A 26,145-nucleotide genomic window follows, 5' to 3' on the forward strand; every position below is an offset into this window, starting at 1 on the left:
ATTTTATTTATTTTATTTATTTTATTTATTATTATGATTATTATTATGATTGTTATTATTATGATTATTATGATTATTATTATGATTATTATTATGATTATTATTATGATTATTATTATAACCAGACGCCCAAGCCACCTCCTGTCAATGCGGAGGCGCAGCGGCTCACTCCCCAAAACTCATGACCACAGGTGAAGGGGTCAGAGTGTCGGGTGTGACTCCACTTTGTAGGTGCATTGAAAGGTTAATGTCGAAAAGGACGAGGCTAGCTTCTAAGCCATGGCGAACACAGAGAAGTGATTATCCCGCTATGCTAGCGAGGCTTTAATCAAATTGTTTCAATTGCCAAGATGGTCAAGATGCGTCAAATCTTCGCTTTAAGCCGTCGCTACATCAGCAAGAGTTTTTTTGGGTTTTTTTGTGCGCGCTCTCCGCAGCGAACGGGATGATTAAAAGTCCGGGGCGAAGGGAAATAAAAGCAGACAGATGTTGCGACACTGATACAGAGAAATGCTCTTCTTTGAACGTGCTAAGTTCCCTGGAAATTCTGCTTAATTCTCCTTTAGCCCCTTTCACTTTTAATCTTGTCATTGTTAATGAGAGCTGCCATTATTCCGAGACGCCGCGTTCAAACGCATCAGCTTTGCGAGTGTCGAGAGCGTCACATGACTTTTAAGATGGTACACTTGAAACTCTGCTTAACCCCCCCTCGCTTCTTCTTCTTCTTCTTCTTCTTCTCCCAAGTCATGAGGCGCTACAAAGAGGAACGTGCATGCGAGATCTGACAGCGAGAGATGCCGCTAATAAGCTGTAAAAAGGGGGATCATGTGATTATCCCCGGTGGGTTGGACCGTCGGGGGGCCGGGGCCCGCGTGTTGTTCTGTCCTGATGAAAGGCGGCGAGCGAACGGACGGACGGATGGAAGGCATCCCCGTCTCGCTTGCCTGCAGTGTGCCCGCGGGCGTCTTTGTGGCGGCAACGCTGCCGAGGGACGGCGGCGTGCCACCGTGCTCAAAACGCCAATATTTGAAGCGTAACAAAAGACAAAACACGAACCCCGTGTCTTTGTTTTGAACCCACGCCGACGTCTTCTTGAAAGTTTCTTCTCCCGGGGTCGTTCCTTGGTTGTTCCCCCCCCCCTCACCCCCCCATTCTAAACATATACTTTTCCCTTTCAAGATAAATGGAAATGTCTTGTGCAGTCCACATGAAGTGAAGCACTGTAATTACTTGTCCACACTCCGCCGCCATTGTTGTGCCGATCACGTTCCCTGCGGTTGACAGCCGGGCGGCTCAGTTCAGTGGTCAGCTACGTTTTGATATTGAGACGGACGAGCGAACGAACGGACGGACGGACGAAGGCGATATCGTGACGCGCCTCAGCGATCCGGAGATCAGCACACCACAGCAGTTTTGTTCTTTTTTTCAACGCCGAGCTTTCCGAGGACTCATGTGATTCCTGGCGGCGGGTCACCTCTGTCCGGGTCTTAGGAAGGGTACACTTGTCCGTGCATTCTCTTCCTGGCTCGGATTGGTCCATCAGTGTAAGACAATAGAGGATTTTATAGAAAAGTGTCTAATCAAGAAAAGCCATTGGACTTATGGGATATTAAAAACCTGCTTTTTTGCAGATATTATATCGCCAAAAACCCAAAGTGCAAAGATTCTTTCTCTCTTTTCATTTCACATTCTCTAGTGTTTTTTAGCGCAGTTTTAACATTTGCAAGAAAGCCGTTGCAAAGAATAGGGGTTTAAGTCCTCGCCGCGGATGCGTTTATTGTTGGCAAGTGTTTAAGAAAGACGTACTTTAAAAGAAGACGAGAACTCGCCAGCCAGCAAGTGGGCTCACTGTTGCTTGCAGGACCCGCTGACCGGCTAATCGGCGTATAATAATGTAAACAGATGTCGGCGCCGCGCATCCTATTCACACTTGCAGACAATTAGGATCTTAAAAAAAAAAAAAAAAAAAAAAAAAAAAACACTCCTCCCTCATTAATCCACATCTCAATGCTTTCTTCTTATCCCTCGGCAAAGCCGCGTGTATTAGCGCGGTGGTAAGAAGGATATGGACTCTTATTCAGTGTTTGCCCAAGAAAAGCGGCTAAGACTCAGGCATCACCACGATTAGCTAATGCTAACAATAGGGGGCGGCCATGTTTGGTGCCTTAGTGGGCTCCTCTTTGCTGCACTCAAGTGGGTGTAAAGCCTAAAAGTAAACACACACAGTCTCAAGGCCACGGACCAAAAAAAAAAAACACAGGAAGGGGGCTCACACAACTCGGTGAATAGCGGGGATTTCGGATTTCGCCTTGTCTTGTTCTTTTCGACTTATTCTTCATCATCGCCGAACACATTAAGAGGCAGACGCCAGGTGTGGGGGGACGCTGCAGGTGCCGTCGCGTTACAGGCCAACGACGCCAGGAGTAATCGGCTTTACCTGGCAACTTGTGTTGTGTGCTGTTGCGTTGTCGAGCACGCTTTGCAAGCACAGGGGGGGCTACCCTTCTCCATCACTAACGCACACCTGGGATGAATTTCAGGAGGTGACACAGAGGAGGTGTGTGTGTTGCATGTTACACCTCGGGGGCCGAGGATTGGTGACCCCCCCTTGGTTCAAAGAAGCAGACAGAAACAAGGGCAAAGGTTTCTTCTGCTGACCGGTGGAGCTGTTAGGGAAAGCCATGTTCTAACACCTGGGGCCAGGACAGGGGGGGTCACGTGGGGGTGGGGGGTGGGGGGTTACACACTTCATAACTCTTCCTTAGCACCGCCAGAAGCATAGAAATGACACAAATGTGTTTCATTGCTTGGTCTTTTCCGTCTACTATTAACTAAAACGCAGATGTCTCATTTGTAATAACGAGCACCTCGTCTAATGAGGTACGGTCAGACGTGTGGAATGTCGTTTTTTTTTTTTTTACACCGAAAACACAAGAACCGGCAGGGCGAGTCAATAAAAGAAAAAAAGCATTCTATACTTGAACACAATGAAGTAGACTTTGTGACTATTTTTTGCAGCGTGGTGATCCGATTGACTTTTCTTCATGACCTTTCGCCCCCCCCCCTTCTACTCCTTCTCAAGCGCTTCATGGTCCACAACCTCCAGCGCTCCCTCACACACACACACACACACAAGAGGCGGGGTACACCCTGGACTGGTCGCTAGCCAATCACAGGGCACATATAGACAAACAACCATTCACACTCACATTCCTACCTATGGACAATTTGGAGTTGCTAATTAAGCTAGCATGTTTTTGGAATGTGGGAGGGAGCCTATTCCAGCTGTCTTCGGGCGAGAGGCGGGGTACACTCTGGACTGGTCGCTAGCCAATCACAGGGCACATATAGACAAACAACCATTCACACTCACATTCATACCTATGGACAATTTGGAGTCGCTAATTAACCTAGCATGTTTTTGGACTGTGGGAGGTAGCCTATCCCAGCTGTCTTCGGGCGAGAGGCGGGGTACACTCTGGACTGGTGGCCAGCCAATCACAGGGCACATATATGTAGACAAACAACCATTCACACTCACATTCATACCTATGGACAATTTGGAGTCGCTAATTAACCTAGCATGTTTTTGAAATGTGGGAGGGAGCCTATTCCAGCTGTCTTCGGGCGAGAGGCGGGGTACACTCTGGACTGGTCGCTAGCCAATCACAGGGCACATATATGTAGACAAACAACCATTCACACTCACATTCATACCTATGGACAATTTGGAGTCGCTAATTAAGCTAGCATGTTTTTGGAATGTGGGAGGGAGCCTATCCCAGCTGTCTTCGGGCGAGAGGCGGGGTACACTCTGGACTGGTCGCTAGCCAATCACAGGGCACATATAGACAAACAACCATTCACACTCACATTCATACCTATGGACAATTTGGAGTTGCTAATTAACCTAGCATGTTTTTTTGGAATGTGGGAGGAAACCGGAAAAAACACAAGAAAGCATTCTATACTTGAACACAATGAAGTAGACTTTTTGACTATTTTTTGCAGCGTGGTGATCCGATTGACTTTTCTTCATGACCTTTCGCCCCCCCCCCCCTCGACTCCTTCTCAAGCGCTTCATGGTCCACAACCTCCAGCGCTCCCTCACACACACACACACACACACACACACACACACTTATACACACATCCATAAAATGAGAAGTGGCAGTGTTGCTGACTTTGGTCAGGATTGTAATGGCCGCTAATGTTCTGCCCTGGAGGGTCCATGGCCTTTCTTTTAAAGTAACCTCTCTCTCCTTTAAAGAGGCATCCAAGATGGAGGTGGAGTAAATAGAGTTACACTACATGGTCGGGGTCCGGTGGACTTTTCATTACCGCTACCGTGCCCCCCGTTTGAAGCCAATTGACGGCAAACCCAACAAGCAATTAACCTCCTAATCAGACAATTGACCGTTCACTCTTAGCTAGCACGCTATCCATCACGACTTGGCCTGGAATGATCGCCGCTATCTCGCTAAAGCCACGACGGTCCTTTCCGGAATTACCTGTGGATGTGAGTGGGAGGAAGGGTTGAAAGGGGTGGCGAGGTTTGACTTTGCGGTTTTTGAAGTGGGTGCTGATGAGACGGAGCCCGGCTATGGCGAAGGCGGTACAACATATAGCATTTCATTTCCTGTGTATTAGTGTACAACATTTCCCATGATGCTTTGGGTGCAGTAGCGTCATGTAAGGAGTGATGTGGAAGCTAATGTCAGGTTTCGAAGTCGATCTCCGGCAAGTGTAGAACAGGGGTCTCAAACACGTGGCCCGTGGGCCAAATGTGGCACGCAGGACACTAGTTTGAGGCCCCCGCCTTGATATGAAAGTTTAATGTAAGTTTGATATGGATGCTGTATGGTATCATGTACCCAGAAAAAAATTATTACGTTTGATTCATGTTCATGTTAAAGGTTAAAATAACTTAATAGTTATCCTCCCTATCCGTGTGGAAGTGGTAAGTTTTTGGCTATTTAAGTTGAAAGGAAATAACTTGAAGGCTACCGTTTAGGTGGCTAGCTCTCTAGTTTGCGAGTTAGCATGTGTCTCAAGACCCTGCAGTTGCGCAATATGGAACCAAAAATCGGAACCAAAATTAATTTTTTTTTTAAATAAATGCGTTTTTTGGTTGTTTTTTTTTGGAAAAACTGATGCGTAAATTGAGTTTGAGACCCCTGGTGTAGAATTACTACGTCTTCTGTTTGGAATTCTCGGACCGCCAAACGTCTACCAGGACTACCTGGTAGACAACGAGAGCGTGTCGGGAAAAGTTCTGGAAGTTTTGACTTACGATAATGCGATTCCAAGTAGCCGTTGCGGGGGTCCATGGCAAAGAGCGTTCCCCGGTACGGCAGGGCGTGGTCAGCCAGGTGAGGCAAGGAGCCGTGCAGCTCCTTCTTCAGCAGCGACGGGCGCTCCTCCGTGGAAGTGGAGGGCTCCTCGGTCACGGGGGCGCCGGGTGCCGCGGTCGTGGAGCTGAGGGCGTTGCGCCTCTCGCGGTGGTACGGCGAACTCGAGCTGTCATCCTCTGTAAAGACCATACCAAAGAAAAAGAGGGGGTGTTTATGAATAGACAGGTTTGGCTACACGTGGGAGTGTCCAGGCCAAACATTTCCAAGTTTTTTTTTTTTTTGCAAAGATAACAACTGAGTCTATTCCCGGAATCCCGGCATTCCGAGCTGCCCATTAAACAGCATCATGGGTTGTATCAAACACACCACTTCATTCTCTGACTGACACCCACCACCCCCTCGCTGTTCTTAAAGAAAATCCCTCCTCTGCTGGATGGCGGAGAAATTGGGAGGAGCGGGGATCTCTGGGGAAAGCTTCCTGGCATGCCGGGGAAAAGAAAAGGGATAAAATGTGGAGTTGAGTTCAAGGGCTGATCTCAGCTGAGAAAGACACAACCTTTGCCCTTTTGGCTTGACCTCTGAACTGACAGCTATGCTTGATCGGGGATTGAGTGGGAAGGGGGGGGGGGGGGGGGGGGGGGGTCACAAAGCCACCTGACTGGTTGTTAAACTGGAGGCTAACTTTAAGATTCCGAAACTTATTTGTTTCCGGATGGTCGCTGAGGATGCCGATGCTAGGCGGCCGCTAGCAGCCAATTAAGAGCAACAAAGCGGGGCAGATTAAAGAGCTCTACCTTAAGAGGGCCACCACAATGCACTTTATGGAGGGGGGGGGAGAGGGAGGGGGGGGTTTGGATGTGGTGGAATGAAGCAACCCACACGAATCCCGCTCTCATTCCCCTCGCTCTCTCCCACATCCATTACGTCGGGTCGTCGGCGGCACGGCGCCGCTCTGGCAGCCGATTCCAGGGGATCCCTTTAACGCGGAACTGACAGGCTGAGAGGCGAGCCGCCCTCATCCGCAGGAAATGACAGCGTCAGTTATGATATAAGTATTTAATCCCATACTGCACAGCCCCGTGATCTTATTAAGGGAATAATGCCACTTATACGCTTTAAAGCTGGATTAATAGGTCGGCTCGTGCAAAAGCGCAATATTAACATAAAGGGATTTCGGAATTGGGTTCATCTCCAGACATGGGCTGGAAGTCGAGGCATCCGTAGACGCGGAGCATCGAACGTCAAACATCTGAGAAAGCAGAATCAGACCGGAGTACATATCGTATTTATGAGCTTATTTTTCTGATGTTTTATGAATGGGCTAATGTTGGCGTTAAAAGGCCGCTGAGCGCTCATGTCCGCCGGCCAATTTAACCTCGGACACAATCTGGCAACGCCGGAAAACACTTGGATGACAAAAGTTTTTGGAAACTCAAAAACCATAAAGAGGCTGCACGGTGGTTGAGTGGTTAGTGCGCAGGCCTCGCAGATAGGAGACCCGAGTTCGATTCCACTCTCAGCTATCTCTGTGTAGGGTTTGCACGTTCTCCCCGTTCATGTGTGGTTTTTCTCCGGGTACTCCGGTTTCCTCCCACATTCCAAAAACATGCTAGGTTAATTAGCGACTCCAAATTGTCCATAGGTATGAATGTGAGTGTGAATGGTTGTTTGTCTATATGTGCCCTGTGATTGGCTGGCGACCAGTCCAGTGTGAACCCCACCTCTTGCCTGAAGACAGCTGGGATAGGCTCCCTCCCACATTCCAAAAACATGCTAGGTTAATTAGAGATTCCAAATTGTCCATAGGTATGAATGTGAGTGTGAATGGTTGTTTGTCTATATGTGTTCTGTGATTGGCTGGCGACCAGTCCAGTGTGAACCCCACCTCTCGCCCGAAGACGGCTGGGATAGGCTCCCTCCCACATTCCAAAAACATGCTAGGCTGCACGGCGGACAAGTGGTTAGCGCGCAGACCTCACAGCTAGGAGACACAAGTTCAATTCCACCCTCTGCCATCTCTGTGTGGAGTTTGCATGTTCTCCCCGTGCATGCGTGGGTTTTCTCCGGGTACTCCAGTTTCCTCCCACATTCCAAAAACATGCTAGATTGCTAACATGCTAATTGGCGACTCCAAATTGTCCATAGGTATGAATGTGAGTGTGAATGGTTGTTTGTCTATATGTGCCCTGTGATTGGCTGGCGACCACTCCAGTGTGAACCCCGCCTCTTGTCCCAAGACAGCTGGGATAGGCTCCAGCACCCCCCAACGACCCTAGTGAGAAAATGAATGAATGTAAACCACAAAGATGAGTTCAACCCAAAACACAAGCATAAGTGATATCGCCCACTAGTGGCCTGGCATACAGGGCGCAGTTTTTTCCATTCACTTCTTCCTATTCAGATACGACTCCCCCCTCCTGCGGAGGTCAAGCGACTAATGGCTCAATCACAGCCATGTCAGAGTCTCACCATCCCCCAGCGGTTACCATGGCGAGGCCGGGGGGTTCATCAATGTAGCATGTAGTGTTAAGGGGCTTCATTACAGCAGTGTGTAGCACCTTTAATAGTTAAGCAAACACTCAAGAGGCACAAAGGGTCAATTGACTCCTGGGACTAAATGGTGGAAAGCGAGGCCCGGTGCTTTAAAAGTCAGGTATCTGTCAAACGCGGGCCCTAATGGAGACAGAAAGGAGTTCTGTACACAACAAGTTTGAGAAAGTTCTGACCGTCCGCTCAGCGGACCCTTTTTTTTTTCCCCTCCCTCATTTTTCATTCCTCTTTTATTTGCTTCTCTTTTTCCCATGGTCGCCGCATCCATTCCTGCACCGGTTTTTGCGGGTCTATTCACACCAACACAAAAGCAGCGAGTCGGGGCCTCTGCGGACCAGAAGGAAGCATGCCTCTCGACAAAAAAAAAAAAAAAAGAAAAAAGAACTATCCCGCTCTCTCTCTCTTTCTCTCTCTCACTCTCTCTATGGTGATTGAATTTCTTAACATCTTTTCAAAAAGCGCTTAAATGCCTGGAGGCGAGAGGAAGAAACAAGCTAATGGTGGATGGGGAGCACTGAACAAATTTCAGAGCCCTTTCCTGCTCGCGTTTGAGGTTGAAAGCGGGGCTGCAGCCCTTTCAACTGTTCAAAGTCCTCCTTCCTCCTGCAGTGTCACTGAAGGATTTGAAAAGAAGGTAATTGTGCTCGCTGCCGTCCTGATCAGAGCGCACGCCCCGGCTTTAGTATTTCTCCACTAGAAAGGTACCTGGAGCTCCGTCCTCTACACTCCGCCCCCCCCCCGGCCACTTTAACGCTCATTCTCCCGCCTTGCTCTCACCGTAACCCTACTCAAATGCTCCCGCTCTTGCGTTCTCTCCTTTCAACACCTGCGAGCCACTCATTAGAGCCCCCAAACCCCGAGTATCACCCTATTTTGCTCTCATCCGGGGGCCTCCATTGTCATACGGAAAGCCATAAAAAAAAGTGATGTAGTGTCCAGATTCTTCAACTTAAACGAGGTAATGAGATATGAAGTGGGGGTTCCTTCCTGTATACGTCAAAGCTCAAACTATTCAGCCGAACCTTAAAGCGCTTTTTTTTTTTACAAAAAAAAATTCTCATTTTTGATTATTTTCAAGGCATAAAGAATATTGTGTTCTAGAGTATAGACCAGGGGTGGGCAAACTACGGCCCGGGGGCCACATGCGGCCCGCCAAGTGTTTGAATACGGCCCAAAGTATTTCATTGAAACTTAACATACAACCTGGCATTATGGTACCAGTACATATAGCTGATTGCACTACATTTTTGTATATATAGTATATATATATATATATATATATATATATATATATAGTATGCACCCCCCCTTCATCAATTTTGTTAAATCAATGCGGCCCGCGAGTCAAAAAGTTTGCCCACCCCTGGTATAGACTATATAAAAAGAAGAAAATAAATCATCTAAAATAAGAAAAAAAAAGTAGTTTTCTACAATTTCCAGTGTTTTCGTAATCAGCAGTAGAACATAGGTAAATTTCAGCAATATATCAGTTGTATTTAATTTTTTCATTTCAGTAATTGTGTTTTTTTTTTGTCATAATATTGCAATTTAATTCCGGTAAAATTACCACATTTTTCTCATAATATTATGATTTTAATCTCCTAATATTTCAGCTTTATTCTGGTAAAATTGCTGCTGTTTTCTTAAAAAAAAAACATTTGCGGGAAATAAGAGTTCAAATGTTTTCAGGAAAAAAGTAGTTTTCTACAATTTCCAGTGTTTCCAGTGTTTAATCAGCAGTAGAACATAGGTAAATTTCAGCAATATATCAGTTCTCAAGAAAAAGTTGTATTAATTTTTTTCATTTCAGTAATTGTGTTTTTTTTGTCATAATATTGCAATTTAATTCCGGTAAAATTACCACATTTTTCTCATAATATTATGATTTTAATCTCCTAATATTTTGGCTTTATTCTGGTAAAATTACTGCTGTTTTCTTAATTTTTGCGGGAAATAAGAGTAAAAAATATTTTTTTAGTCTGGAGTAAAAAATAAACATAACCGACCTTGCTGTTCCATTTAGAGGGCACTGTAAATTGGTCGACTGCTTTTGTTGACATAAATTTGGGGCCCAAAAGTGTCAAAAAATGAGTTTATGTTAACATATTATGTCCAACTACTGGCTAGTTCTACACCATTATAATGGGTACACTCTGACTTCCTGTTCAGTGCAAAGTAAGCTTGAAAATACAAGCACGCTAGTATTAACCTGGATTCTCAATGGTTAGTTCCGGTTACAAGTGGTAGTAAACCTGCGCTTGCTAACCTGCGGCCGTCTTTTGTCCATTTAAAAGTAGCCAAGGTGTCAAGATGTCACGCATGATGTCACCAACACACAAAACAGGAAGTGCGAATACAAGAACCGTTCACAAAAGAAGAAGCTATATACGTTGAGTGCACCTTAAAGCGCTCCCCCCCCAATGCTGAGCCAGAGGTTAAAAAACAAGGACTCCTCTTCCTCCACATGCTAATCCATCTTTCACTCTCAAGCATCTGATTTGCCCTCCGGCCTGAACTCTTGTCAGTCTCCGAGGTTGGGACGTGCACGTTTCAGGGGCGCACAAAGACCCCGTTGCACAAACCCGCTCCCAACCCCCCCCCCCCCACTTTTGTGAAGCCCCGCAAAACATCAGAGGAGGTGTTGTTGTACCTCTGAGCCAAAGCTCAGATAGATGCTGTGCTCCACCTTCAACGCCCTCAAAGAAGCGCTTGTCAATGGCACAAACAGGTTTTGGCTCCACGTGCGCACTCCAGAGGAGCGCAGGACATGGAAGTGAAAACACTTCTTCTTCAAAGCTCCTCTCCTCCTGTGCAATAATCTCTTGCGCCCTTTTTTTTTTCTCTCTCTCTTCTTTCTCTTGCAAATCAACTCCCGGGAAAGACTCAAGACTCCCCCAATTAACAATGAGGAGAAGGGAGGGAGAGAAAATTCCGGCAGCTGGCTGGAGTTTAATAAGACCACCTCTCCAAGCGGCTTAGGCTTATGTACCTGATTCGCCGCAATAGACACAGAGGAATCATCGGTGATTAGCGAAGGCTGAAAGACTCTGCGGAGGAATTCGCCCGAGCCCGACACAACAAGAGCGTGCCGGGGCTGAGACAATAGCGTGAGGTTCTGATCCGCTGTAAGGTGAATTCACTTCCTGTATGTCTTTGACAAACAACCGCTACGCTGGTAGCGGTCTATAAATGTGTCCATTCTTGGAAGAAATTAAAAAAAACATTTCCCCTCTCGTTCTGTGTGGAAGTGGTAAGTTTTTGACTGCTTTGTTCTTCTTCGTTGCTCCAATTCAAATGCATAAGTTTAGAAAAAGTGACTTGGAGAGGCTAACTAGAAGGCTCAGTAGCTTGCTATGCTAGCGCTGGCCGTCTGTTGTCCGTGCAGTGATGTAGGTTTTTGAGATTGGATCTGGAACCAATTAACCACAATAAACGACGAACGGCTGAGCCTATACATTATGACACGCAATACGTTAGCATTGTGTTAGCATGGGAAAAGGAACCGGACGTTATTGTCCCCTAGCTCAGTCACCCGTCAATGCTATTGTATAGCATATATAGCTCTTCGCTAACTAACACATTTATGATTAGCTGGCCGCCAGTCCAGGGTGTACCCCGCCTCTCGCCCAAAGACATCTGGGATAGGCCCCAGCACCCCCCAACAACCCTCGTGAGGATAAGCGGTAGTAATAATATTTGGTTAGAGTACGTTTTGGTTTGAGTCGGAAAGGGAATCATGACACTAACCAGGGAGGATTAAATAAACTTCAATAAAGTCAGAGGCTGCACAACGGACGAGTGGTTAGCGTGAAGGCCTCACAGCTAGGAAACCCGAGTTCAATTCCACCCTTTCCGGGTACTCCGGAAACATTCCAAAAACATGCTAGGTTAATTAATTGTCGACTCCAAATTGTCCATAGGCATGAATGTGAGTGTGAATGGTTGTCTTTTTTAGTTGGGAACTGATATTTTCCCAAAACTTCCGGATGTTCTACTCCTAAAGAACGAAAAAAGGTAGAAACAAACTTTTTGTTTGTGATGAAAAAAGGGGGGCTGCACGGTGGTCGCGTGGTTAGCGTGGATGCCTCACAGCTAGGAGACCCGAGTTCAATTCCACCCTCGCCCATCTCTCTGCGGAGTTTGCATGTTCTCCCCGTGCATGTCTCAGGTACACATGCTAGGTTAATTAGCGACTCCAAATTGTCCATAGGTATGAATGTGAGTGTGAATGGTTGTTTGTCTATATGTGCCCTGTGATTGAAAGTGAATGAATAATGTCAGCATACTCGGGTTCCTTAATGTAAGTTGAAATGAAGCATTACCAAAGGTCAGTCAGTTCGAGGATTGAAAGGAAATAAGTTGAGGGTGTTCCTCACCTTTTTTACATCCCAAAGGCATTTTCACCTGGTTAAGTAAGCAACGTAATGATAAATAAACTGTTGAGCAAACATAAAGTTCCCTCTATTTAACCCGTGTTCATAATGGATTCTCTGTGTAGCCAAAGTGTAGCGGAACGCGATTCAACTGTCAGCAGGTAGGAGGGTCCCATTCCTGGTTTGCAGTCAGCAGCTGATTTCACACACCACAAATGCCCACTTCAATATTCATCTAGGCAAATTCAACAACTCCCACATCTCAATTTGGCTCCCAACAGCGTGTGCACAGTTCCACCAGCCCCGTCTCTCTCTCTCTGTTCCTCTATACGCCGCCGGGGCTCTGCTGGGACCCCCCCCTCGCCCCCAGGAGCTCAGCCCCTCGCAGTCCCGGCCGCCGAGCCTCAGGGCTGGGGAGGGGCAAATCAAAGCCTGCCTGGCTTCTTCCATCTTCCGTGCGCTCACCTCAAATCAGGCTCACAGCAGGATTGTGTCATGCCAAGACTCCGCCGGCCCACTCTGCCCCCCCCCCCCCCCCTTGTTCGCCCCATCAGGGGCGCAGGCTTCGCCACGGAGCGGCCCCCGAAACCCCACCAGCATGTCATCAGGGCTACATTGTGATGGAGCAATGAGCAATGGCTAGATACAGCGAGAAAAGCTTCGCGCTGATGCATTTTTGAGGGCGGATAGTTACGGCTTTTAAGACTTTTTCCACTCAAAGGGCGCACCGGCTTGCATTCTTACAGGAATCAAACACCAAGTGCATTTGATCGCAGCTTCAAAGTGAAATATTCCATTTAGTTCTCAGAGCCAATGGGCTCGGCAAGTCGGTAATGAGCAGCCATGACTTACGTTTACTTACGTCTAACTGTCCTCTCCAACAATGTGACATGATTGCGTATAAAAGCAGAACTAGCACCGGTTGGGACGGTGCTTCTTAAAAGGGGCGGATCCAAGGGAGGGGAGCAACGGAATCCCACTTCTGACACGAGAGCGAGGCGGACTCGAGTCTGTGGCACGCAGATTAGGAAAGGCTCGCCAAGAGAAACGGACACGCGGCCAAAGCAAAGAAGCCCCAACGCCAACAGTTAGGATCAAGTCTAGGGGAAATAAATAAATATGAAAGCGGGCTATTTCAAGCGGGATCCAAAAATGCCACTGTGCATGTTAGAAAAGTCATTACATCCAAGTTTTGACTCGGGGGGGGGGGAATGTCATCAAACATGGACGACCATTAAGAAAGTGCTCGCTAAGCGAGGCTTAATTAGGCACCTGCCCACCAGCCGTTGCAAAACATGTTCGGCGCTAACGAAGGCGAGCAGGCTAATTTAACTTTTGACATTTGATATCTAAGGAATGAGGGGGATCAGCCATTTATCTGGAACAGGATTACCCCCCCATTCCCGTCCTCACACTCCTCCCTCCCACTCTCGCTCACACACACACACACAAGCTAGCCCATCTCCCTCCTGCTCTCCCAGTCAAGCCCGGATTCATTAATTTTCCTGCTGCTAAGTACTTTATCAATGACTGGCGCTGGTCCGGAGTGGTCTCTTCCCGCCTTTTTTCCCCTTCCAGTGCTGCCGTGGATGTGCTCTCTGAACTGCTAAACAGTTCAGTGAACATAAGTGGGACATCATGGATGGACTTTTGGAATGGTGGAAAACGCCAGATTGCCACGGAAGGCCGGGGCTGTGGAAGAGTTGAAAATGTACAAAAAAAAAATTCTCATTCCGGTATCAGACATTTTTGATTATTTTCAAGGTGTAAAGAATATTGTGTTCTAGAGCTAGAAGAAAATAAATCATCTAAAATAAGAAAAAAAGTAGTTTTCTACAATTTCCAGTGTTTTCGTAATCAGCAGTAGAACATAGGTAAATTTCAGCAATATATCAGTTCTCAATAAAAAGTTGTATTTAATTTTTTTCATTTCAGTAATTGTGTTTTTTTTTGTCATAATATTGCAATTTAATTCTGGTAAAATTACCACATTTTTCTCATAATATTATGATTTTAATCTCCTAATATTTCGGCTTTATTCTGGTAAAATTGCTGCTATTTTCTTAATTTTTTTTGCAGGAAATAAAAGTAAAAAATATTTTTTTTTAATCTGGAGTAAAAAATAAACAACCGACCTTGCTGTTCCATTTAGAGGGCACTGTAAATTGGTCGACTGATTTGTTGACATAAATTTGGGGCTGAAAAGTGTCAAAAAATGAGTTTATGTCAACATATTATGTCCAACTACTGGCTAGTTCTACACCATTATAATGGGTACACTCTGACTTCCTGTTCAGTGCAAAGTAAGCTTGAAAATACAAGCACGCTAGTATTAACCTGGATTCTCAATGGTTAGTTCCGGTTATAAGTGGTAGTAAACCTGCGCTTGCTAACCTGCGGCCGTCTTTTGTCCAATTAAAAGTAGCCAAGGTGTCAAGATGTCACGCATGATGTCACCAACACACAAAACAGGAAGTGTGAATACAAGAACCGTTCACAAAAGACGCTGGCATCCAAACCTGTCCTCTTTCCAGTACGGGACCTGTGACCTATCACACATGGGAGGTGCTAGGAGCTAATCTGCATCCATAACACCGCATTAGTCTCAGACCAACGCCGCCCGCTAAACGTCTACATTACACGTCGAAAGCGGGTCTGCACGTGAGTGTGACAAATTTGAGTTAAACTAACAGCACAGTCGGGCCTTTCATGCTGCAGCTGGCAACACTCACGCTGTCTAGCCCATCCGCCGTCGGACACGAGGAATTTTTTTTTTTTTTTTACTTCACCAGCGAGCATGACAATCACAATTCCAAACCGCAAGCCAGGTGCCGTAAAAATAACATTCTAACTACCTGGCACCCACAACGAGGAGCTGTTCTGGCCATGGCACTGAGTCACCGCTGTTAAACTCTCAAGCTAATCACAACAACGTTTGGATTTAAATGGGTGACACGTGATTTTTAAATCATGTCAGAGGCGCCAATTTGCCTCACAAGGAATCTTTTATAACCTTGTCAATCATTGTTTGCCTTACAACCAGCCGACGCCATCACTGCAGCAAAAATATCAGGGTGCAATTCTGCCCTGGGACCATTCATTCATTTTCTACCGCTTACTCTCACAAGGGTCGCGGGGGTGCTGGAGCCTATCCCAGCTGTCTTCCCAGCCAATCACAGGGCACATATAGTCAAACAACCATTCACACTCACATTCATACCTATGGACAATTTGGAGTCGCTAATTAACCTAGCATGTTTTTGGAATGTTTCCGGAGTACCCAGAGAGGGTGGAATTGAACTCGTGTCTCCTAGCTGTGAGGCATGCACGCTAACCACTAGCCCGTTGTGCAGCCTCTGATATTCATTCATTCATTTTCTACCGCTTTTTCCTCACGAGGGTCGCGGGGGTGCTGGAGCCTATCCCAGCTGTCTTCGGGCGAATGGTCGCCAGCCAATCACAGGGCACATATAGTCAAACAACCATTCACACTCACATTCATACCTATGAACAATTTGGAATCGCTAATTAACCTAGCATGTTTTTGGAATGTTTCCGGAGTACCCAGAGAGGGTGGAATTGAACTTGGGTCTCCTAGCTGTGAGGCCTGCACGCTAACCACTAGTCCGTTGTGCAGCCTCTGATATTATTCAAGTTTATTTAATCCTCCTTGGTTAGTGTCATGATTCCCTTTCAGAAGGTCCGACTCAAACCAAAACGTACTCTAACCGAATTAAGTTTTCCCAATTAGTCCGTTCCAAACTGTAACTGTAAATTCTGAACTCTAAGAAGCTACTTTTCTCACGTGCTTTGAACACACACACGTCTTAAACAACAGTTCCCACAATGCTTAGGGTGCAGAATTATTCTGACAAAACTTAAGTAAGTTTGATCACATGTAGAAGTACTACAACTTCTGCTTGGACCGTGGGAGCTGTTGAACTTCGATGGAAATAAACCTCTCATATCTCACTCATCGGAGCTCACGAGTGTAGGTAGGATTTTGGAATGTGGGAGGAAACCGGAGAAAACCCATGGATGCACGGGGAGAACATGCAAACTCCACACAGAGATGGCCGAAGGTGGTCTAACTGTGGAACAACATGGCAGCACTGCTGTAGGGTCTTTAACTTGACTTTTTTTTTTAATGCTTCAGCATTCCTTTAACCCACTACTGTGTCCTTTTCCTCGTCCTTAACCTATCCGTCTGACCCCCCCCCCGTCTTGTTGTCCCCCTCCAAAACGATCCTGTCACTCCGAATACCTCTCACCTCCTTCTCTAATCGGGTCTTGACTTCCCCATTAATCCCACATTCCACATAAATATGGCTTTAGCCTCATATCAGGTGTCCTTATTGGAGAGTGGTGTTTAAAAAGCATCATCGCGAAGGCTCATCGGCTCAAGGCTGCTTTAAGATTGAAGTGCGGCATGTCTCGCTGTGTCCAATTACCCACCTCTCCGCTTACTTCCCGATCCCCCCGCCCCCCCGTGCATCGCATTCTAATCTCCTACTACACACTCCTTCAATATACCCACGTTATATTCCCGCTAATATGTCTGCATCCACTGTAACCGCCCGGCATCTCCCTTTCTGGGCTAGAGTGAAATGATGGCGGTGGTGTTGGGGGGGATGGGGGGGGGGGGGGGGGGGGGTTGGACTCACGCAGCCCCACGCAGAGCTGTCCCAGAGCCAAAACCAGAAACAAAGAGCCCACAGAGAGAGGTCGAGACATAATGTGGAGCGCCTCTGACAGCGGTGAAGATGAAGTCATGAGGTCACCAAATAGTTAATAATAACCCCCCGCCCCCCTTTTTTCGCCCCCCCATCATGCTAACACTACCGCCATACTGTTCCGATCCAGCTGTGTGCGAACGTTATTTAGCGGGAGAGAAAAATGTAAACGTTAGCATCAACAAGCGACGACGGATGAAAAAGCTTTTAAAAACGGAATCGGATACTCGCCGGGTCCCTCGAGGGGAAAAGAAAACTTTTGGCTTCGCTCCAACTAAGTTAAAGTACGGCCCCTCGCCAAAAAAAAAAAAACGCCTCTTTCCTTAGTGGGGTTTGTCTGACATGAGACATGTCCCGGCGGTAATGGAGCTGTCTGAGTGAGGCCCACCCCCCAACCCCCAACCCCCTCGGACACTGTTAGCCTCCCTGAATTATGTTTTTTTTTAACTCATGAATGAGTTGAAACAATCACTTTATTGCAAATGTTAATCCCAAAAGTGGGTTGCATGTCCTCTTAAATTACATAAATCACACATAATTGTGGGTCCAGCCAAAATGGCATATTATTGGAGGGCAGCGGGGTGTGCGGGGGACTGCTGGGGTGCTGGGCACTCGGTGGGTGCACTCAGGGGCTAGGGGGGGTCGGGGCCAGGTGGGTTGACTGCTATGGCGTGGAGAAGGGGTAGGATTTAATAAGCTTTGCTTCTTCCTGAAAATGTAATTTTTAGGAGTTTACATCACGCTATGTAGCATAAAACAGGCTTAAATTGTGTTATTTTTGGTCATAATATTGCAATTTAATTCTGGTAAAATTACCACATTTTTCTCATAATATTATGATTTTAATCTCCTAATATTCCGGCTTTATTCTGGTAAAATTGCTGCTGTTTTCTTAATTTTTTTGTAGGAAATAAGAGTTCAAATGTTTACCAATACCAGTTCTCAATAAAATGTTGTATTTAATTTTTTCATTTCAGTAATTGTGTTTTTTTGTCATAATATTAAAATTTAATTCTGGTAAAATTACCACATTTTTCCTCATAATATTATGATTTTAATCTCCTAATATTTCGGCTTTATTCTGGTAAAATTGCTGCTATTTTCTTATTTTTTTTGCGGGAAATGAGTAAAAAATAATTTTTTAGTCTGGAGTAAAAAATAAACATAACCGACCTTGCTGTTCCATTTAGAGGGCACTGTAAATTGGTCGACTGATTTGTTGACATAAATTTGGGGCCCAAAAGTGTCAAAAAAATGAGTTTGTGTCAACATATGCTGTCCAACTACTGGCTAGTTCTACACCATTATAATGGGTACGCTCTGACTTCCTGTTCAGTGCAAAGTAAGCTTGAAAATACAAGGACGCTAGTATTAACCTGGATTCTCAATGGTTAGTTCCGGTTATAAGTGGTAGTAAACCTGTGCTTGCTAACCTGCGGCCGTCTTTTGTCCATTTAAAAGTAGCCAAAGTGTCAAGATGTCACGCATGATGTCACCAACACACAAAACAGGAAGTAAGAAAAAAAAATGTCATTTTTAGGAGTTGACATCACGCTACGTAGCATAAAACAGGCTTAAGAATGTGTGTTGACCCAAAGAAAAAAATGGAGGGGGCGGAATGGTGAAAGACGGCGATGCTGTTGCTTCACACGAGAGAACGACTTGCTCAAGTTCAAGTTGCACCGCCGCTCTCCTGTAAGCTACAGACATTTGTTTCCCTGCAACTCTGTGTAAGACATCTGAGTTCAATTCTCCGCATGCCCTCTCTCGGAAAATCAATCTCCAACTCGTCTCCCGCAGCTCTTCTTGCGAGAGGATTACACCGTCCCTCCCCAGATCCAGACCCAGCAAATGGTTCTTATCAGCTGACAGCCCCCCTACTCTCGATTCCTCGTCTTGCGCTGCCATCCAGGAGGAGCGATTCACCACTCCGGCGTGGCGTGGATGTGATCCCGGGTTCTCGCTGCCAATAGTGGCAACTCTTTTCACACTTGAAGCCTGAGCTATTTACGAGAGCCCTGGGAGAAAGAGGGTGGGAAGAAGCGAAAAGCGGGAGCGCCCGCCGCCTCTCCGCGTCTGCTTCTAATCAATCGGCAGAAATCACTGCCATGCTTTCTGGCCTTTGATCCGAGCTCCTCTTTCACACGGCGCGCAAGCAGAGCGAGAGCTGGGAGGAGAGGAGCAGGGAGAGATGGGTGAGATGTGAGCCCCCCCCCCCCCCCCCCCCCCCCCCGGGGGAGCGGAGGTCAGGGGGGAGAGATTAAGGGGTACAGGGCCTCCTGGCTCAAGCTAACCTGAAAGCATGTCTTGAGTTGATCAGGTTTGTCAGAGGTGGAGCTGATGGTGCGTTTGTGGGCCGTTGCGGAATTGACCTCCATTGAGCAAAAACACACAGAAGGATGTCGGTGCTTTGGAATGGTCACTACTACTACGCCTTTTGCTGATAAAGGCAAAAAAAACATTTATTTAGAAATTAATTTCCCACAATAGCATAGCGAGGTTACTAGTTACCAACTTCACCGAGTTCCCGATCTCATTCCACATTAATTAATCCATTGAATCCTAGTCTGAATTCTAGAGCACCCTTATATATTTGTATGTATTTGTATATATAAGTCACACCGGGGGCGGCACGGTGGATGAGTGGTTAGCGCGCAGACCTCACAGCTAGGAGACCAGGGTTCAATTCCACCCTCGGCCATCACTGTGTGGAGTTTGCATGTTCTCCCCGTGCATGTGTGGGTTTTCTCCAGGTACTCCGGTTTCCTCCCACATTCCAAAAACATGCTAGGTTAATTAGCGACTCCAAATTGTCCATAGGTATGAATGTGAGTGTGAATGGTTGTTTGTCTATATATGTGCCCTGTGATTGGCTGGCGACCAGTCCAGGGTGTACCACCGCCTCATGCCCGAAGACAGCTGGGATAGGCTCGATATGTCCGCAAGGCATGCTGGGTAGTCCAACAATATAAACAATAAAATATCAGCTATCAAGAGTATGTTAACCCTCCTTTGTTTACTTCTCTGGTGACCTCCTCGACATATTTAGCAAAAAAAAAGTTGGGTTGTACGATCACCACAACCTACCCAGCATGCCTTGCGGTGGGGATATAAGGGCATAGATAATTTGTATGCTTCCATGGTGTCATGAGTGTTGCTTTTTTTCTACAAGCTAGCTTAGCACCTCAAGTCATGTTACCAGCTACACTCTAGATGCTAAATGCTACCGTTTGCCAACCCCTGCATGACAACATTCGATATGTCCGCAAGGCATGCTGGGTAGTCCAACAATATAAACAATAAAATATCAGCTATCAAGAGTATGTTAACCGTCCTTGTTTACTTCTTACTTTACATATTTAGCAAAAAAAAGTTGGGTTGTACGATCACCACAACCTACCCAGCATGCCTTGCGGTGGGGATATAAGGGCATAGATATTTGTATGCTTCTATGGTGTTTCTACAAGCTAGCTTAGCACCTCAAGTCATGTTACCAGCTACACTCTAGATGCTAAATGCTACGGTTTGCCAACCCCTAGCATGACAACATCCATTCCCGTTCCGGTTCACTCCAAAACATGAATCAGGTCCATTTTCTGGCCTTGGCAGCGGTCGGCACACTACAGGCTCTCAGTCAAGTTGTGTCTATTTAGCCTTTTATGCACACGTCCAGCTAAAAATCCGCAAATAATTCCCCAGCCAGACTCGAACCTTTAACTAATTATATGTTCTCACCACAGTCACATGATGTGTGTCAAGGAAGCATTTAAAACCCAAACTGGAAAACCTTTTTGTCATCGCAGATTTTCTTCTGATCAACACCAGATGCGGCGTGCAAAAGCTATTATACGCTAACGTCCGTCACTGCATGAAAAAGAAAGGCCGGGGGCCCTGTTAAACCGGGCCACGCATTGCCACCAAGACTTTGGTCGGGACCTGAGAGTAGAGGAGCACAAGGGGAAGAGCGCACCATAATAAATCCTCCTGGCAGGCTCGCTCAGGGACGCTCCTGCTTTTGTTCCTACCAGCGGGAGGGGGGCCAGCGATGCCTGACAACAAATAGGAAAAAGTACAAGCACTGTTTCCCCACTTTACGGGGGCCTCCCGGAGACCCCTTTTGGCCTTCCCGCTCTCGAGATGGGGGCATTGGTGGAGTGGTTGCTGGGTTGTAGCTTAGCTAACCTTAACCCATGACATCATTTTCCGAGTCACTCAGAACTGGCTCATTTTGGAGACGGGGGGAGGGGGGGTCATGATTGGTTTGGGGATTAGTCTCTGACCCCGGCGACCTTCTGGTTCCTCTGAAGATCCATTGTGATGTCCAAGATGAAGTAGAAACTTTTCCCGTCTGAAGTCACGTCACTTTTTTCTCAGCGATGAGCTCCAAACTGTCAAAACTTTGACAACATTCCAGAGTATTCTGAAATCTTCACAGAGGTCCAAAGTTGCTCAAAGACCCCCCCCCCCCGCCCCCCCGGGGGCAAAGCATTAGAGACATTTCTGGCCGCACCTTCCCGGCAAGCGTGCATCTTCCAGCAAAAGCTCCGGCCCCGGACGGAAGTCTGCCAGACAAGAGAGTCCGAGGCTGGGCCAGGCGGCTCATGTTCCATCTCCGCCCTGAGTAGCGGCGAGGCTAAGCTAATCCTGCGCCTCAGGCCCCCCGGGTGAGGTGGCGCTGCCAAAGGCTGTCCCCCTTGCTGCTCCTGCAGGAAATTGCGTTCAGTGCAGAGGTCCATGAAATAAGTACGTATGTTTATGTTTAGCCAGGTATGTCCGACTTCAAATTTTACATGTTTTATGTATTATTTATACTTTTTTTTTGGGGGGGGGGGGTTATTGGGCACAAATAGCCAGTTTTGCTGCGAGGGGGCTGCGTGTCAGCCTCAAAACGCCTCCTCCATTGTGCTGTTTGACCCCTGGGCCAGGCTAAGCTCCCTTGAGGTCCCTTATCCCTCCATCAGTCCTCTCTCATTAGCCCCAAAGACCCAGAGAACCTGGAGCGGGGCAACATGAAAAGGGCGCCTGCTTCCTCCAAGTACATACAGCACAAATACAGATGGCGGGAGTGGTTTTTTAAGCACAGATCACTCGTATGTGCTGGGTTCTCTTTCCAGATGTATGATTTTTATTCCCAAAACAAGAAAAGAGAAGAAGGTTCTTCCCTGATGAGGGAGGAGGAGAAGAAGTAGTTGATTATGAGTCCCATCAAGTGATCAATGATTTCATTAACAAGACGGATCACGCAGCTGTCATAGAGGTGACACGGTGCTGAGGGATGATCCGCTACCGAAGCTCCATTACACCCAGTTCTCCGATCTCCCACCCTGCCCCTCCAATATCCCTGTTCCGGTGGTGGACGGTGGAAAAATCGGAATAGTAGTGCCGCTGACGGGGAGGAGGTGGGGGCGGAGAAGAGAGGAAGAAAAGTGGAAATCCATTTTGAAACCCATTTTCAATTAGGGGTCCACAAGCTGTTATCACAGGTGTCCCAGAATGGCGGCCCCCGTAAGTGAAAATGTCTCCTATCCGTTTCTGAAATGAAACCTTATCTGGGAGGCACAAAGATGGCGGGGACAGCGTATCTGTAAATTACTTTCCATCCCCGCTGTTAACGGGAACTTTATTTCTGTCAGATGACACCCTCCTCTATTTACTGTTGATCATTTAAATGGCTGCCTAAAAAGAAGGTGGCCCCTCACGACCCCTCCACCCCCTCCCCCGAGCCCCTCGCTATACTCTTCACCTGTCAGATTTTCTTCCCAAAGCAGTCAAGATTCCCTTTCTTCCTTAAAGCGTTCCATTTGGGATTTTTCTTCCCTGGCTATGCCCGTTTGGCCGTCTTACATTTGTTGTCCTCATGTGACCCCGCAGATAGGGGATCCACTTCCGAGCACAACTTTTACTTTCTTTTCGTTGTGGAAAAATTAGACCACAATGGTGACATTCATTCCCCCAAAGACATCCGCCATTTTTTTTTTTTTTTACTGAAAACCCAACAAAAGGATCAGGGGACTCTGCGGTCCACCTGCCCGTTGAATGATGACTATACGAGGGGGATGGGGTACCTCCCCGTAACCCACCCCCGCATCTTTTTCTCCCCCCCTCCTACGGGGAGCTCCAATCACGGCATTGTTGCGGCACAGTCGGCTCTTTTGAGCTGTCAGGCAAGACGAAAAGGGGGGTCGTAGGGGAGGGGTGGCCACGCCGATGAATGGCACGCCGACCACGTGGGAAAACTTTGCCGAGACCCAGAAACGACGAGTGGCGCTTGGCCACAAAACGGGACCCAAAAAAAAAATGCCATCAGGTAAAACTTCTTACCCGACCCGATCAACTTGGACCTGGCCCCCCGACGTCCACTGGGGCTCGGCAGCTGCTCACAATTACCTTTTTGTTTAGAGGGGACGGGGGGGCAGAGGGGGTTAAAGTTGAGGGTAAGGTTACACCTGATAAGAGGTTATGAGTTTTTTTTTGGGGGGGGTGGGCGTCGTCTTGGGAATGTGGCGTAATTATAACTGCACAAAGAATGTGTAAGCTATCTTATGATGGGGGTCTGGGGGGGAGGGTGGCACACTCATGAGTAAAATACAAAAATACAGGTGAGTAGTTATTCGCATTAACTCTGAAAATACTTATAAAATAAAAACAATATGTTATTTCGATATGTCCGCAAGGTATGCTGGGTAGTCCAACAATATAAACAATAAAATATCGGATATCAAGAGTATGTTAACCCTCCTTGTCTGGCAACCTCCTCGAAAAAAGTTGGGTTTTACGATTACCACAACCTACCCAGCATGCCTTGCGGTTGGGATATATATTTGTATGCTCCCATGGTGTTGCTTTTTTCTACAAGCTAGCTTAGCACCTCACATCATGTTACCAGCTACACTCTAGATGCTAAATGCCGCAGTTTTCCAACCCCTACCTGACAACATCCATTCCCATTCCCATTCCCGTTCACTCCAGATCCCTCCTTCAAAAAACCACAATCATGGATCCAAATTAGATCCATGATTGTTCTACATTCTTTCTTTCTGCCGCCCCTCCTTAATTAACAAAACCCGTGCCGGCCATCTGGCAATGACTAAGAGTGCTCCCAAGATGCTCGGGGGGATGTAGTACTTTACCCACTTCCTGTCCAAACTCCCAAATGAGGGGAGAAAGTCATGGCCACGTATTTACCCTACGTTTGGACTGTTTGTCTTCTATTCACACTCGGGATTATCCCATTTGACATCAGCGCACACTCGAGGGCACGCTGACAGAAGCCTCCTTCGGGCCGTCCACCTCCAACCCCCTCGCCCCCCCTCCCAAAAAACATTCCAAATCCTCTCGCTGCTAATGAGCGCAGCTGCGGCTTAAAGGCGGCGATGAGCTCAACTCTGCTTTTCTTATGTCTTAAGCTACATTTTTTTTTTAAGAAAAGGGAATATCCTCCGTTCCCGCATGTGAATAAAAACGGTAAAAGTGCATGACGACAGGCGTAATGAGCACGTATAATAGCGTAAGTTGAAGACATGAGGCTATGTCAACAAGCCAGTCAGTGTTGTATATGACTCACAGGGAAGCATGGGAAAGCAAACAGTCACATGCGAGGCTAAATCTTTAAATACAGCTTTGGGGAGTTGCTCACAAGAAATGATATCATGGTTACCAAAACAACATCTGCACTTACATACTGTATGATGTGTATATTCTACGTGTACAAGCTAGGGAATGCACCGCTAACACACATATTGCATTGAAGACATCAATAAATGCACTGAAGGTTTTAGAAAGAAAATACATGATTAAAACAAAAACATAGCTAACAAGGTTAGCCGTTAGCATCAAGTGTCAATACAGTTTTTTTTTTAATCTAAAATTTTGCCTAGTTTTTCGTACTATAGTGCACTTAACAAATTCGTACCTGTGCTCTATTGTGACTCACTTTCAATGCAAAATAACCCGCCACGGGGCCAAAGGACTTTAAGAGTGCCAGCAATTTGATAAAGAATGTATTTAGCATTGTTTGCTACATTTAAAACTATAATTATTCTCTATATAATATTAACCGAGTGGTGAGCATGTCGGCCACACAGTCAGAAGACCTGGGTTCGAATCTGTGCTTGGGCAACTCTGTGTGGAGTTTGCATGTTTGCACTTAATTCATTTTTCCTTCTTTTTTTATTATTATTATATATTATTATTATTATATAGATTATTATATAGAGAATAATTAAAGTTTTACATGTAGCAAACAATGCCAAATACATTCTTGATCAAATTGCTGGCGCTGTCAAAGTCCTTTGGTCCCGTGGCGGGTTATTTTGCCGTCACATTGACCCACTATTTCAACTGTGTTCTTGTAAAATTTCTTCTTGGCATATTTTGACTTTATCTCCATAATATTATGACCTTATTCCCATCTAATTTTCCAAAAAATCTTCCCATTTTTTGTTTGTTTCTCATCGTATTACAACTTCAAAACTTTTGTGCTACTAAAATGATGTTATTTTACCTCCTAATACGTTCTTATCGGGAAATTTGACTTGATTTCTCTTCATATTTTGATTTTACTCTTGTGTTTTCTTAAATGTTAAATAATATTTTTAGAACATGTGACATGCAACACTTTCGTCACCCCTGACTTTGGGGAAGACCCTCCATTATTTTACTTTTTTTTTGCACGCGTCTGGTTTTGACATATCCCGTAAAAAAAAAAAAAAACCCAAACTGTCTCCAGTCTGCGTGCACGGTTAGTCAGCCCAGAATTATTTTTACATGCGCTGGGAGAGTCTGGCATACCGTTAGACGTGGTGCTGGAGGCCACCGCCTTCTCGCTGATGTCATTGCGTGCTGACGAGCCCTTGGTCGCCACGATGGTCTCCACCCTCTTCTTCTTCTCAGCTGCGGAACTGGCCTGGGACTGGGTTTCCATGGCGAATGGTCATTCCTCAACACCGCATGGAGACGGGATAACTGGGGTGGAGGAGATATATTATTATATTATTATTCAAATAACTTTTATAACTGTATGTGCTCAATAGACCCTGCTAAAACTGGCTAGCTACCTGGCTAACTAAATAATAAAGACCTATCTTCCCTCCCTTGCTAGCGAGCGACCTAGCAAACTCATAACATCCTACTAAA

The 26,145-nt window shown here is 46.3% G+C and overlaps 1 protein-coding gene across 4 annotated transcripts in view; it reads right to left on the reverse strand.

The window, feature by feature from the left end:
* gli3 (GLI family zinc finger 3) overlaps window positions 1-26,145 on the reverse strand; it is a 97,580-nt gene that overhangs the window by 45,533 nt on the left and 25,902 nt on the right. For all 4 annotated transcript variants that reach the window (XM_058059547.1, XM_058059548.1, XM_058059549.1 and 1 more), the window contains 2 exons: window positions 25,801-25,974; window positions 5,294-5,530 (listed from right to left, as the gene is read on the reverse strand). In XM_058059547.1, the coding sequence (XP_057915530.1) occupies window positions 5,294-5,530; window positions 25,801-25,933 (370 nt within the window). In that variant the 5' untranslated portion in view covers window positions 25,934-25,974. The remainder of the gene's footprint in view (window positions 1-5,293; window positions 5,531-25,800; window positions 25,975-26,145) is intronic.

This window comes from Doryrhamphus excisus, chromosome 21 (assembly GCF_030265055.1).
Source record: "Doryrhamphus excisus isolate RoL2022-K1 chromosome 21, RoL_Dexc_1.0, whole genome shotgun sequence".
Lineage (NCBI taxonomy): Eukaryota > Metazoa > Chordata > Actinopteri > Syngnathiformes > Syngnathidae > Doryrhamphus > Doryrhamphus excisus.